This window comes from Poecilia reticulata, linkage group LG18, assembly GCF_000633615.1.
Source record: "Poecilia reticulata strain Guanapo linkage group LG18, Guppy_female_1.0+MT, whole genome shotgun sequence".
In the NCBI taxonomy this organism is placed as follows: Eukaryota; Metazoa; Chordata; class Actinopteri; order Cyprinodontiformes; family Poeciliidae; genus Poecilia; species Poecilia reticulata.
In genome coordinates this window covers 11,313,667-11,328,124 of record NC_024348.1, presented here as the reverse complement: position 1 = coordinate 11,328,124, position 14,458 = coordinate 11,313,667, and the positions used below count along the sequence as shown (strand labels likewise).

Genomic DNA, 14,458 nt, shown 5'->3' with positions numbered 1-14,458 from the left:
TTTAATAGTTTTTCTGCCTGGTTGATAGTAATAGCTTAGAATCAATGGCATACCAACATTTTCAAGCTTTTAATCCAAATGGAACATGTTCTGTGGTGTCATGAAACTCAGGTGTTTGACCAGAATAATCACTTTGAGGGGGGAGAAAAAACCCTTACCAACTGAAGTGACAGAATTGTTTTGCAAGAACTGATACACTCCTAACATGACATGAGGAAAGACTGAAAATATTCTAACATTTGAAGATAACAATGAGGTACATCCAGTTAATCTACATCCATCCAAGTCACTGCCATTGTGTTCTTGGGCAAGACAATTCACCTGCTCTTTTGCTGGTAGTGGTTAAAGGGCCCAGTGGCAATGTAAAGCACTTTGGAGTCCTCTGACTTGACAAAGCCATTTGCCATCATATCGGTAAATTAGTTAGAAAGTGGTGCAAGGATAACAGCCATTATTTCAAACACTGCAGGAAATCTAGAGTCAAAGATGGAAGGGAGTGAGATCAAGGCGGCCTACAAACGACTCATCGGTTTTATCAGGAACAAAACGGCATTATGTAGTGAGAATTTTATTTTATTTTTTTAAACTCAAACAATACAGTCTTGAAATTATACTTAATGGAAAAACAACTCAAACTAAAATCTTACAAGCAGATATTAAAATGCTTGGCTCTTAGTGAAACTAAAAACCCAGAGTACACAATTACAAAACAGCTGTCTTTATTTTAGAGAACAATGCTTTGTTCTGTCCCTTTCATGGATCCATTTTAGTATCCATGGAAGGGACGGTGATCTGGTTTGTGATGGGTGTAGGGGGCATAGTGAGGCCTGCTGTGACGGTTCCTCATCACAAACTGATGATTGAGGGGCTGGTGGTAATCTTCATAGGGCTCAAAGTAGGAGGAGGATGGAGGTACGTTGTCAACACCTGAAAGATATTCAGACTGAATTTTAGACCCAATATTTTTTTTAGACTGATACATTTAGGTATCAAGTGTGCTGGAAGGGTAATGCAGACGTCTTGTACAGATCGTCAATAGCACCTTCACCTAGAAACACGATGAGGCTTTGAACACCCAGTCTGAAGCTGTGCGTACACTTACCATGTCTGGGCGGTACATAATGTTTCTGCTGAGGTCTGCGGCGTGGCCGGGTCTGCTGCGGCTGGACGGCAGGTTGGAAGTTCTCTGCGTTTTCGTGGCGATGTGGCATTGGCGCCCTCTTGTCTTCAAAGCTCAAGAAGGCACCAGACAAAGAATCGGAGGTGAACTCCTCTCTAAAGCTGTCTGAATTCACAGCAGCTGTTTGGTAACCGTTTGGAGAGGAAAGAGGGGTGAAACAAAGATGAAAGAAAATTACTTAAGGGGGAACAAGGAAGTGCAGAAGCTTCATTTAAAAATACTCTTGTTTTAGCATCAAAGAAACAGAAATATGATCATTAAAGATAATGTTATTTTCCAGAAGGTGCACTTCTTCAGCTTTTCTAAAGTATGCAGTAGAGTTTCATTTTGGAAATGCCAGGATGACCTTTAACATCCATCTCTGAAGAACTAATCTCTGTGCTAATCCCAAAAAATACAAAGCCATCATCTATGGAAGCCAAGAACTCCCTGCATGAGAATCTCTACAATACCAGTAGTCTGAAATCGTATTCCATTGATTTCCAGGCCTGTAAAATCTTTAATTTCCCTTCTTTTCCAGTCTGAATAAACCACAGGAATCACCATCATGTCTGACCTGCAAATTTTGTAGAACAGTCGTAGATTGACTTCTGCTCAGGAACTTCTGAAAACAAAGCAGATACACGTCTGCATTATTAAATAGAAGATGCATGTGTGTGTTTGTGAAGTCGCTCTTCTCACCATCAGCAGTCAGCATCACACCCCAGGCTTGTGCAATGTGCCGTAACAGAAGAGCGGTGATCCTGCGGTGGGCGATGGCGTTCCAGTGGACGCCGTCTTTGGTTCGATGTTGCAATGAGAAACGGAACTGAAAGTGGAGGTCCAACACGTCTACGTCGTAGTTGTCGGCCAGAGTCCCACCGTAGAAGTTGGCTTCAATCACGTCGTAACGCAGCTGAGGAGCTTTGTGCTCAATCTGTGGTCACAGAAAAATCATGCACTTTTCCTTTCAGATGAAAATATCACAATAAAAAGCTAAACTTAACTCACCTCAGGCACCAGAAAGCCACCTTTGATCCTTTCTCCTAAGGGCATGGTGAGGTTCCAGATGATCAGCGTTTCCTCTGGTAGGAAACTCTTCAGCTCACCAAAGAACCTCTTAAGGTTCGCCTTGTAGTCGTCGACCCATTTGGGATTGTATCTAAAAAAATATAATGCAAACAAAACAGGCTTAAGCAATTGCAGCACAAAGATTAGGATCAAAAGCATAATAATCAATATGGTAAGTACTGGCCAACACGTTGCATTTCTAAAATGCAATGCTTTCTGATTGGCTTTTTTTTTTTTGCATTCAGGTTCATTTCAGACCTCATGCTACACCAGGAGACATATTCTTGACCCCAACTTTTTGGACTAATATTTAAATTTAGTATTAAAGATATACTTGTATGATATCAGTACTTCTTGTACCCACCTTGAAATATCCCAGACACAAGAGTTCACAATGACCACGTCTGGTTTCAAGCCGTGACGGAAGTCCTCGATGATGCTCTGCATGTATCTGGAGAAGATGCGGGTCACGAAGTAGAAGCGGATCAGGTGGTGGTCAGACTGATACTGACGGACCTCTGTGTACTCGGTCCCATTGTTCATTCGGTTCAGACAGCCTCCTTCTACCAAGCAGTCCAGCTCGAAGCTCATCTCACCCTGCAGGGGCAAAATGTCACGATTAACAGAGCTGATAACTTTAAAAGACGTCACAGAAATATCAGGTTTCATTTATTAGCAAATTAATTTCTGACGATACATTTTAATATCTCCCATTTTTTTGTAAATTATGTCCACGTGCTGCTTACCTTGCTCTTTAGTTGTCTTAAGGTGAGGTATCGGTCCTTTTGTAGCAGTACGACAAGATCCTTGTATACAGAGCGCTGAACTGAATGGAAATACGTTCAATAAATTACAGATAATAAACAGAGGGTAAAAAATATATTTAGATATAAGGAAGGGAGAAATTGCTCACTGGAGTCTCCCAACACCACGACAAACTTGTTGTGCAGCAGCAGGCGGGCCTGCTGGTGGCTCGCCGTCTCTTTCTGGCTTTTCTGGCAATTAAAAGATTATTTATATTATTTATTTATATTTATATATATATGACGTAAAGATGCAAAAATACTTACCATCGTTTTGATATTTTTAAATACACCCAAACAGCCACATCGCCGTGTGAGCTTTTAAAAAGTTAGCATAATTGTTCGACTGTGGCTGCCGTTAGTTCTCCAGACACAGGTGACGCTGATTGGATGAGGCCTTTAAAGACTGTCGGACATTTCTCTTCATACAGCGAGCCTCTGTATCATTTCAAAAATAAACTAAAATTACATCCGAAATAGTTCACCTAAAATATGCGTCAAATACTGATTTATAAACTTAACAAAACTCTGTCACACGTATTTAGATTAACTGGTTTCCAAAAGTGATATTCTGCTGTCAAATTTGTACTCACACTTTCTTATGGGCCCACAAATGCAACAACTAGATTTTTTTTCTTTTTTCAAACTTTTTGAAATGTATCTACACAAATAAACAGGTTTATGACTTGAAACTTAAATTATTTTTTAGAAACAAAAAGTTTTTCTTACACCAAGTCAGGGAGCACCTGACTACCTCCACCTGATCTACATCTTATATATTATGGAGACATGCATTTTGTTTTCATTATCAGTGTGTGTTGAATTATGACTTTCTTTTAGAGCATTAAGTTATGATCAGAACCAAGTATGGAAAATATTGAGTGAAGTCAAGTTGAATGAATCCAACTTCGGGCAGATTTAAAATCTAAATAACATAAAATAGGATTTGCCACAGAGCGCGCACAAAAAAAACATCAAGACATCAGGTAATAAAAAGAAAAACAAATTAAAGCCTTAAATAAAATGAAAAACAGCCTCTTTTCTCAAAGTAGTATTTTTATTTCATTATTTATCATATTTTTAAATGTGATATAGACGGTTTAAATTTTTTTCCTCAGTGGAAGACACTATCATCTTCATCTTCATAATCAAGTACTTGAATCTGATCTTTCTTTTCTTCCTCCTCCTCTTCTTCGTCATCTTCTGCGTTGCTTGTTGTCTTACTTTTGCCTCTCTGATGAAACTCCTGGTATATCCCATTCAGTGCTTTTGCCGCCTCCAGGGACACTTTCAGACTCCCTATGACCTCCCTGTCTTTGTCCACACTCAAAACTGCAGAAAGGTGAAAGAAAAATTAGACATATTGAAAGTTTTAGGTTATTTAGAAAATGTAGAACAACTCTACCTAAATTAGGATTTTTCTTTTGTTTCCTAATGCAAGTTTTTTTGCATTAACACTTGTCTCATCTCTCAGTAGGACCGTACAATTTATCCGCTGAGCCAGTTAACAGAAAGGTGAAGCTTCACTACAGTAACATTTACCTCAGAGCTACAACACTTACTGTCAATCTGTTGTTCGAACACATCGTTTCCCGTGAGCAGCAGCTCCTGTAGGTCCAGGAAAGCGTGTCCAACATCCACACACTCCTCTTCGTCGTCCATCGGCTCACTGACCACTGTGAACTTTAACCTGCCGTTACAAATAAACGTTGTCCAACAGGACAACGATCAAAAACACACCAAAAAAATACTTTTGATGAAGTAAACTAACATTAATGTTCTGCAATGGTTTTGAACATGGTCCATTTAAAAATGCTCCAGAGGGTTTCTTGTCATGAACCAATTAAAATGACCACTGTTCTGGTGAGAAGCTGTTGGTGCACACAATATCAAAGAGTATAAATACACCTGGATGTTTGGATTTGAGAAACTCCTCAGTAAATTCAAATTTGTATCATCAGAGTCACTGCAGATGTTTGGTGCGTCAGCAATCAATCGCAGAAAAGAAGAGTTACAAAAAACATGACTTTCATTAACTGATGCAAGTCTCTAGGCCACCCACCTGCCCTGGTTGGGGTCTGTCCCCTCCAACATTGTGTAAAGATACTGCCTGAGTGGAGCCGACTGGGAGCCGTCCACATAAATCACTGGGACAGACAAAAACCAGTCAGTATGATCGCCGTCCTGAATGCATTTTACACACAGAAACACCAAACTTCAGGCACCTCGTGTGAAGTTGTAGTGGATCTCCTCCCCTTTCACAGGTTTACGGAGGGACATGGGAGTTTCCGTCGTCTCCATGGCGACGCCCAGGAGCCGGTACTCCACGTAAACGCGCTGCACGGAGCGGTCGAGCGCCACACGAGACGACGGCTCAAACGTCAGGGACAGGATCTCGACCCTTAGCTTGTCTCCCTGGAAAACAGCCGCATCTTTAAATCCCACCTATTATTTCTCTGTATGCAGACGCTAAGAAGCCAGACTTTCTTGTAATCTTGTGAAGTGGTTTAAAACGTTTGTTTTTAGAGCCAAGTATGAGTTACAATATCCATAAATCATATCTTGACATAACTGGTTGTGCGCAAAACGAAAATAAATGCACACTCACTTCTCAACGAAGCCAACTCGGCAAGAAAACCCTATTTTTATGTAGTAACTTATGAGAAATAAAGAAAGATAGACAAACAGGTCTTAGGTGTTTTTCACAGATTCGATTATAGCAGAAATCACTCAAGCACAATAACAAGGAAATGCTGTGTAAATATTCATAAAGATAAATATATAATCATAAAGATCCCTTTTAAAAGATTTCCAGAAACTCTGGCTCCTCAGAAATAAAATATGAAGAATTCCTGATCGACTTAACAGTTTAGCACAGTTCTCGTCACAATGTCAACCCTGTTCCAACAATTTGCTCGTTTTTTTAGTCCCAAATATTCCGTACCGTCCTCATTTTTCGTTGTGGTGGTATGATTATTATGTCGCTCTGTGAAGAAGTGGATTCAGGAGCGTCACCGTCCTCTGTAGGAGAAAAAGACAAAAACGTTCAAGATAGTCAGAAAAGGCTGAATTTATTTTATCCATGTTTAATAAAATAGTCGAAGTCTTTAAATGATATAAAGTGAAAACAGAATTACCGCTGGCACTCCTCTCTTCTTCCTCCTCTTCTTCAGACTCGGACACTTGACTCACAGAGGGAAGATCCTGGAACAAAAAGCTGAAACTTCAGGATTCGATCCAGGATATTGTAGGTGGACTTTCTAATTTAGCATGGAAATAACGGACCGGCATGTTGTTTTCAGAGAGTGAGTGAGCTGACCTGGATCCCTGCATCAGTAGCAGAGCTTCCCCTCGATGGAGCTGCAGCTGATCGTCTGGAGGAAGACCCAGCCGGAGATCTTAAACGGAAATAATGCCGCAGATTATTTAATTAATGTTTTTTTTTTTACTAATTTGCATTTATGCAGACCTGTTAACAGTTAGTGTTTCTCTTACTTGTAGGATGGAGTCGTCAGTCTTGGTTCAGGGGTCAAGTGAGGCGACCTTGCTTCAGTGGACCTCTTGGTGGATCTCTTACGGTCTGCTGTTGGCGGTTTCACAGACACGACTCGCTCTGGTCGCAGATCCTGTGAGCTTTTCTGTTTGACAGGTGGAGGCTGGGGCTGTAAGTAGGAAAATAAACAAGTAATTTGTTTAAGCAAAACAGAAAAGCATCGTCTTTGCTACATAGTCTTTAATTATGTCTTATATCCGCCTCTAGTGTGCAGAAAGACAGCAGATTTCTGGCGTATGGACTGGTTAAAAACAAAGCGTTAATGGTAAACCTGCGCGTCAAAAACTATTGATTCTTTAGACGTTTTCATGAAATTTAGGAGGGAAATAGCAACCAGGTCCTGTCAATTAAATGTTGATTTTTTTTTTGTTGCCAAAATTATGATTGGAAAAAAATGACTTAGACCGTTGTTGTAGGAAGGTCACAACATGCTATGTGGTTTTTGTTTAACACTTTATGTTAGGTGTAAATAATTTTGGAACCAATACAAACAGATATTTTTTTATTCAATCATACCTAAAAAGATAAAATACTTTCTCTTGATGGGACTTTAAATCAGCTGGATTTCTTACCCAAGTCTTTGCCTCTTTCTGCACAGCTTTAGTATCTTTGGGCTTCAGATCCTGAGTCTGTAAAAGCAGAGAAACGAGTTCAGCTCTTCATTTGAATTAGTTTTGACCCAATCAGAGAAATCACATCACCTTCACTCTCTGCTTGGCCGTCGGCCTCTGTGGCGTTTCCTCGCTCCTCCTCTTTTCCCTCTGACTGCTTTTCATCGCCCTGTGAGGATCGTCCGCCTCCCTGCCCCATTTACCCTGGAGGCTGTCCAACGGCGGCTGGAACGGATACTTCCACTTCAGCATAACTCTGACCATTCCCCGAGGCCCACCAGCGGGATCTCTTAGAACATAATCACCTAAAACACGGGATAAAATATGTATACATCAGCTTTTAGTAATAATTCTCCTCCCATCAGTTTTATTTTCCTCGCAGCCTCACCTCTGATCTCCCTGCCTGTCGCCAGAGCTCTCAGAGGGATCGGCGTCTTGGCCAGGTAGGCAGGCGGTATCTGCTCATCGCTGTCATCAAACACGTACACCCACAAGCTGCTGGACCTGGCAGAAATCGGCCATTATCGTCTCAAAGACCTGAACCATTTCACTGATTTAGAGCCGGCGTACCTGAGGTAGTGCAGAACGTCAGCCGTTACTGCCAGAGGGAAGCTGGTGACGTCGTTGAACACCGGATCTACGGCGCACTGAACCGTCTGAGAGACGTGAGGCGGCAGGTCATACAGCCGGTACGTCAGGTAGGCGTCCGGCAGGAGCCCCGGCCAGCGGGCGTTGAGGCCGACGCAGTGCTCCAGCGCCACCACCAGCTCATTGGGGATCCCACCACCATAGTCATGGAGCTCCTGGTGTGGAAGACATTAAGGAGTAAAAATCACCAGAGCCTAAAAATCCTCACCTAAACACTTTATGCCTTAGATTTCAAAGAAATTTTAACTGTAGACAGACATAACCTAAGTAAGAAAACAAGATACAGCTTTCAAATAATATGTTTTATTTATTAAGAAAAGAGTGGCAGTCTTAGTTAAGGTCAGAGTTGGTGATTCACAACAACACAGCAAACCACCAAGTTGATCTCTGAATGGCTAAGAAAACAACAACAACGAAAAAAAACAAAAACTAACTTAGATGTTGGAGTGGTCTAGTCAAAGTCCAGTGGAGATGCTGCAAAGTGGACTTTAAACAGGCCGTTTATGCTGCTGAAACAACTGAAGCAAATAAGAGCGTCGACTCTTTGAAAGTTACGTCAGATGGCTGATCTCACCTCTTGGCCGCCATCTTGCCAGCCCAGTGGGATCTGACCCGGACTCCTGTGCGTCGCTGTCCTCCTTTCCGCTCCGATCTCTGTCCCCGTGTGGACGGGTTCAGCAGGAGGGAAGAGACGCACCCAGAAATCCACAACGCCTATTATTTCACCCGCATTTCCTTAAAACAAAAAACAGGTTGAAGAGTCAGAAGATGAAAGGAGATGGGAGGAGAGCATCAGCTGCTGAATCGTTGTCCACCTGCGATGCTGACGCTGCCGGAGATTCGTTCTCCCCTCCTTTCCGTGGCGCCCACGAGTGACATGCTGCCGCTTCCGTGGGTGACAAACCGGACCCCTCCCAGCGTCTGGTGGAGCTCCAGCCGCACTCTCGACCCCTGACCTCCCAGCCGATCCAGATCCCGGACCGTCAGCGCGTACCGGGACGTGAAGCCGTAGTTCGGCTGGCTCCCTGACACCAGAGGGGTGGAGTGCATCTCGAAGTCCAGCAGGCAGTAGGTGCAGAAGGTCACAATGTCCTCGTGCTGGCCCGCCCCCGGGTGGAGGTCGCTCAGGGTGCGGAGCCCCGCCGGGGTGAAGGTGGCCGTCTGGTGTGGGGCACAAACAATCATCAGTGCCTTTATCATGTTTTTTGAAATAACGCTCAGAGGATCTCAGAGGATTCTACCTTCAGGTGGATCTCCAACAGCGACTCCCCAGATTTCAGCTGAGAGAAGCAGAGGTCGTCCTCGATGGGCTGAACCACCTCCTGATCTCCAGCCGGCCAGGTGTACTGCACCGGGATGGTCCGCTTGTAGTTCCTGGGGCTGTAGGCCAGCTCTTTCAACTGTGCTTTGGATTCACATGGAACCACAAAAAACATTTTAAAACAGTGCATTTCGAACACATTTATTTTGATTTTAGCAACATCAGAGGAGCAAATGTTGAGTAAAACTCAACATTTGTTTAAAAATGCTTAACATAACATGTGCTGTGAGCGCTGTCCTACCTTGTAGCGTGTTGATCTGCAGAGCTCTCTTTGACAGAAGCTTATCTTTCTCCATCGTCCTCCTCCTGCCCTCCTCTCTCTCTCTCTCCACCTTCTGGTTGAAAATGTTTAACTCTTCCTTGGAGAGGAAATGTATTTCTAAATTTCTCAGTCGTTTTTTTGTGTGTGTGTGTGCATTTAACAGTCTGCCTGTACCTGCAGGTCTTTGGTGATCTTGTGCTCCAGCAGCAGCAGGTTTCTGGTTTTCTGCAGCTCCAGCACCGTCTCTGCATGCGACGCCTGGATGTTGACCAGCTCACGGGACGAATCGTCCACGCCGCCGTCAGGCACCAGGAAGCCCAGAGCCTCCCTGCTCTCCTGCTGCATCCTGAAGGCCTGCGGTTGGGAAACAAGAAAACCTGTTATGAGATCTTAAGAGCTATATTTCGTTACGTGTCGGGAGAAAGTACGACAAACCTTGATCTGCAAAAGAGTTTCGCTGAGCTCCTCAACGCTCATGTCAAACCCCTGGATAGAAGAGGAAATGTGTGACAGATTAAACTACAGGAGAAAAACACAGAGAAAGGAAGACATTCGCGGATCGTCTGTTCGTTTCTGACCTTAGTGACGGAGTCCAGCCTGTCCTGAAGAGCAGAAACCTTTTCTCTGTACTGGTCGACCTCTTTCTCCAGTTGCTCTTTTTTCTCCCTCATCAGCACAGACAGCTCTAAATGGAATTAAATGAAATTTTCACTTTGCAGCGTCAGACATTTTATTTCATGGAAAACTGAATGAGCTTTCAGGATCACCTTTCTCCTGCTTCCTCTGCTCCACCAGCATCTCCTTCTCTTGCCCGAGTTTCTCCTTTTCCAGCTCCAGCCTGCTCCTCTCCTCCCTCTCTTCCTGCAGCATCTCCTCCAGTCTGTGGTGGAGATCCGGTCCGAAGACGTTCTCCACCAGCCGCTCCTCCTTCTGCTCCTCCTCCCTCCGTGTCTCGGCAGGGCTCTCAGAGGGGTTCTGGGCAGTCAAAGTGCTGGCAAACACAAAACAAATCACCAAAATAAATAGGTTTTGAGCCTAAAATTCACAAAAAGAGACCCATTATGGACCCTACCTCTTCAGTAGAGTATCGTAGCTGTCTTTGATCAGATTCCTCTCTCCCTCCAGGTCTGAGATTCTCTCCTGGAGCTGATGGAGAATGAGCCAGATGAGTTCCAGCCTGACAGCATCGCAAATGGTCCAGATGTGTTACCTTGTCCAGGGTCTGCAGAGACAGAGTCATGGTGGTGAGCTGCCCCTCCTGGGTCAGAGCTCTCTGTCTCTCCTGCTTCAGTTGCTCGGTCAGCTCCTCCACCTTCTCCAGCAGAGCTCCCTGACTCTCCCTCAGCGCCCTCTGACTCTGCAGCGAACACAGGAAGCAGGATTATTCATTATTCACTGGATTATTCATCAGACTGTATCTGTTTGTTCCGAGGCCCTTACCTCCTCCAGCTGATTCTCATACGCCTACAGTCAAATGCGTGCAGGAGGTCGGTGAGAGGATTAGAGTGTTAATGAGGAAGACTGATGATGTGCAGAATGAACAGAAGACAGGAGCAGGGTCTCACCTCCTGCAGGTCAGCAAACTTCTCCTGGCTGACCCTCAGGGCTGTGCTCTTCTCAGAGAGCTGCTTTTGCAGACGGATCAGGTCCACATTCTCTCTGATTGTGATCCTGACAGAAGTGAAATCCGTTTTACTCCAAAGTAAATTCACTTTTGCGATTAAAACAGGGTTGGGTATCGGCATTTTTTTCAATTAGAAGACGTAACGTGATTCACCAGCTGCGTCTTCATGTATTCACGTCTACCTGTGTCTGTCGGCCTGCTGCTTCCTCAGCTCTCTGACCGCCCCCTCCATCTCTCTCTCCCTGTCTCTCAGGCTTTCTCGGAGAGCCTGAGCTGTCACCTCCAGTTCTGCCATCCTCACCTGTTCGGTCATACCGGTCCTGCTGGATGATGACGGATTTTTATATTGGATATTAAGCAGAAGGACATTGACGACTGACAGAAAAAAAGCAGTTTTTTTTTTTTTAATACATTTTGACCTACAATCTTTCCATTTCTGCTCTGGTTTCCTCCAGCGTGAGGCCGTATCGTGCAGGAGCAGTCCGTGCCGCCCTCCGGACTCCAGCCTCTCCGTCCAGGTTTTTACCTGAACACACAAAAAGAACATCCATACAGTCCTGAAGGGTTCACGTCCACTCATATGCAGGAAAGCCATTGAGATTTATGTAGAGTGCCATTTGTAAATGTACACAGTCAAAATTTAACAGCATTTTTTCATTTAGTCATAAGAGTGGGGGGATTAACTTCTTATAGTTATATATTTTAATCATGTTAGTAATTTAAAAATTTAAAACTATTAATTAGCAAGCTAAATATTTAGCCTCAAACTATATATTTAGCTAGCAAGCTAAATTACTAGCTAACCAAATATTTAGCTTGTTAACTAAATATTTAGCAAGCTAAATATTTAGTTTTAAACTGTGACATTTGTAAATGAATGAATAATGTGGTAAAGACATGACTTTGAACAATGATGGCAGCAGTGGAGTCAGATATTTAAGAAGTGGCTCTTTAAACCTCACCTTTGCTGTACCTGTAAGGCGTTCGAGCCCCCAGGTCCAGGATGTGCTGCTTGGCTATGCCGAGTTTATTCTGCAGCACCTCCTTCTGGCTCTCCAGCACCGCCACCCGGGCCTCCAGCTCCTGGATCGTATCCTCCATGTCCCTCTCTTTGACAGGACCGGAGCCAGGACGGGCCTGACGAAGACGCATCAGCTTCGTGGACATCCTGGGGTCAGACAAGAGGATGGAAGGAGGACTTGGGGAAAGCTAATGAAATAGATAGTTCTCCATGAATACTGTCAGCAATATTTCACATCTATGGTCATGATTGTAGCTTGTCTTTATAACGTGACATCCAAAGTAAACTGCTTTAGGGTACAACGTTTTATTTAAATTAGAAACTCGTGGTTCCAGCAGTGCTAAGAGTCCCGTCTCTGCTGGTGTTACCTGCGGAGCCTCTGCTCCTGGGTCCGTGTGTGTTGCCTGAGCACACTGTTCTCCTCCTGCAGCCGGAGACACAGGTCCTCCAGATGATGTCTGGGAAACCGAAACAGCCGCTGAGGGTCCGCTGGACACAAAGCAGAGTCATGATCATTTGATCATTCGAGTCAAAATGTGCAAGATGATGTTTGTGAAAGTCATTCTACCTTTCATCTTTGCAGAATGATGCTTCTTCCATGGCTTGACATCCCGCAGAGTGTCTGGGGGAAACAGCAAAGATGACAAACAACCAAAAGAGAGCCTCACAGTGCATTCACAGAAAATTAATTTTGCAGTTTCAGCTTTCTAAAATCCTAACTTGAAGCTACTTTAATACACACATTCCTATGAACATATCTGCTCTTTTAGTATGAAGAGAACAACTTGAAACCTTTTTATGCAAAGATTAACTGCACAAAGTTGCACGTGATTGGTTTACATTTCTGCAAAAAATAAAATGGCTTATTTTAGCTTACTGGTAGCGCAGTAAATCACAATAAAACTAAAGCTGAATTTGAATGCTAGGGTGATGCATTTTTAGGAAGTATTATGCATTTTTGCTGGCGCCAATGCTGTCCTTTTATGGCAATAAAACCATAAAAACACAGTTCCGTGTTGTGTGAACACAAACCTGGCACGGTGGGCATCAGCCCGCCCCTCATCAGCCCCACGTCCCTCACCGGAAGGTCCCCCGCCGTCTCGTCCACCACCAGCGACATCACGCCTTTTCTACTTCAACCTCAGCCAATCAGAGAGCTCACATCGCTTCACCTGTGAAAGGACTTCTGTGAAATTAATTGTGAACGAGTTCTGCACCCTTCCTTGAAACATATTGATGAAGAGAAAAAAAATGCCATAAAAGCTGACAAAAAGGAATCGATTTAACGAGAGAAATTATTTGTGCTTTGCAGATTCTAAACGCATTACTGAGCAGCTGGCGAACCAAAACACAAAACATCGCGATATGATTAATAAACCTCTGTAGTCAAAGTGTTTGAGTAAATATATTTGACTTACCCGCATCGTTTGCTCATCCCGAGTGTCTCCTAAAGAGATGACAAATGTTTGCCGGTGTTATCCTTCAGGCCTGTGAGATTTGTGTGTCTCCGCCCAGAGCCTGGATGACACTTTTAATCCCTCATCTCTTTATAATTCCTCCGCTGCTTCCTTTAAAATTAATCTAACCGATCCAAATCCAATTCCTCTCTAAATCGCAGTCGCTAAAATATATATGTTTTTTAGAGCGGTTCGGTAAAACCTGTGCAAAAATAGAGAATTGAACTAGTAAAAACGCAACAGAAGTAAAATAGTAGGAGTGAAGAAGTGTCTCTGCGCTCCATCTGCCTTGAGGCTAATCCTATTTCTGCACTAATCTGACCAGCAGCAGGCGTCAGGTTGTTTAATTTGAACATGATGTTAGTTTACAGATCTGTGGAGAGAGGCTGAGATCTGTGTAATATTTAAAGACGGTGCTCAGGTGTGGAGAAGAAGAAGGAGAGTAACAGATATGCAACAGCTTTTATGTTACTAGAATATTAAAGCGGCATAAAAAGCATCACGTTATTTATATCAAAGTGCGGTTGCAGAGTTTTTATTTCAGCTTTACGGATTTGTTCCACAATGAAGACATTTTATGTCTCTACATTCTTAATTTCCACACACAATACAACAAACTGCATTTCACAAAAAATGTGGCTTACTGTGACAGGTAAGCAGTGAACTACACTTAGATTACCAAGACAACAGCGCCATCTCTGGTGGAAATGTGTAAAAAGATGCAAAATACATTTATTTAAAACAATTTACGACTTTTGAAACTCAGAAATTTCTACTTTTTTTTTTTTTTTTTTACAAAATTTCTGAGATTAAATTTGCTGCTTATTTTTTCCTCAGTGCCTCTATGTGACGCAATATCACATACAAGTCCAAAAAAATCAACTCAAATTAAAACATTGTATTTTCCTTTTTTCAGTACAAAATGAAG

General features: G+C 43.2%; 2 protein-coding genes across 6 annotated transcripts; both read right to left on the bottom strand.

Moving 5' to 3' along the window:
* Window positions 1–552: 552 nt before the first annotated feature.
* On the bottom strand, window positions 553–3,412 carry fam113 (family with sequence similarity 113). 2 transcript variants are annotated; one of them, XM_008435538.1, is made up of 9 exons: window positions 3,301–3,412; window positions 3,144–3,225; window positions 2,977–3,056; window positions 2,595–2,827; window positions 2,171–2,321; window positions 1,862–2,096; window positions 1,737–1,784; window positions 1,103–1,300; window positions 553–927 (listed from the first exon to the last, which is right to left on the bottom strand). In XM_008435538.1, exons 1-9 carry the CDS (start codon window positions 3,301–3,303, stop codon window positions 767–769), a joined length of 1,191 nt encoding a protein of 396 aa, XP_008433760.1. In that variant the 5' UTR covers window positions 3,304–3,412; the 3' UTR covers window positions 553–766. The 2 variants fall into 2 exon arrangements, with proteins under 2 accessions (XP_008433760.1, XP_008433761.1); XM_008435539.1 differs by having other exon boundaries at window positions 1,737–1,781.
* A 735-nt stretch (window positions 3,413–4,147) lies between these two features.
* On the bottom strand, window positions 4,148–13,905 carry rpgrip1 (RPGR interacting protein 1). Of its 4 annotated transcripts, none has more exons than XM_008435534.2 (31): window positions 13,492–13,897; window positions 13,106–13,295; window positions 12,642–12,695; window positions 12,442–12,562; window positions 12,015–12,220; window positions 11,476–11,578; window positions 11,235–11,375; window positions 10,994–11,099; window positions 10,869–10,892; window positions 10,639–10,785; window positions 10,501–10,574; window positions 10,196–10,419; window positions 10,007–10,113; window positions 9,864–9,914; window positions 9,603–9,782; window positions 9,408–9,525; window positions 9,087–9,250; window positions 8,661–9,006; window positions 8,420–8,580; window positions 7,768–8,000; window positions 7,586–7,701; window positions 7,288–7,502; window positions 7,159–7,215; window positions 6,529–6,695; window positions 6,353–6,431; window positions 6,171–6,237; window positions 5,978–6,054; window positions 5,259–5,448; window positions 5,096–5,180; window positions 4,596–4,723; window positions 4,148–4,365 (listed from the first exon to the last, which is right to left on the bottom strand). In XM_008435534.2, exons 2-31 carry the CDS (start codon window positions 13,191–13,193, stop codon window positions 4,148–4,150), a joined length of 4,047 nt encoding a protein of 1,348 aa, XP_008433756.1. In that variant the 5' UTR covers window positions 13,194–13,295; window positions 13,492–13,897. The 4 variants fall into 4 exon arrangements, with proteins under 4 accessions (XP_008433756.1, XP_008433758.1, XP_008433757.1 ...); XM_008435536.2 differs by having other exon boundaries at window positions 13,106–13,259; XM_008435535.2 differs by having other exon boundaries at window positions 13,106–13,245.
* Between the last annotated feature and the right edge of the window lie 553 nt (window positions 13,906–14,458).

Excerpts from the sequence above, each read along its gene's own strand:
- fam113 (XM_008435538.1), bottom strand. Across the intron at positions 2,828-2,976 it reads TAAGACAACTAAAGAGCAAG|GGTGAGATGAGCTTCGAGCT; the intron begins GTAAGCAGCACG and ends TTGCCCCTGCAG. Across the intron at positions 1,301-1,736 it reads CTGTTCTACAAAATTTGCAG|CTGCTGTGAATTCAGACAGC; the intron begins GTCAGACATGAT and ends GTTACCAAACAG.
- rpgrip1 (XM_008435534.2), bottom strand. The coding sequence starts at position 13,193 with ATGTCGCTGGTGGTGGACGAGACGGCGGGGGACCTTCCGGTGAGGGAC. Across the intron at positions 11,376-11,475 it reads AGAGCAGAAATGGAAAGATT|CAGGACCGGTATGACCGAAC; the intron begins GTAGGTCAAAAT and ends GTCATCATCCAG. Across the intron at positions 10,114-10,195 it reads GCAGAGGAAGCAGGAGAAAG|AGCTGTCTGTGCTGATGAGG; the intron begins GTGATCCTGAAA and ends AATTCCATTTAG.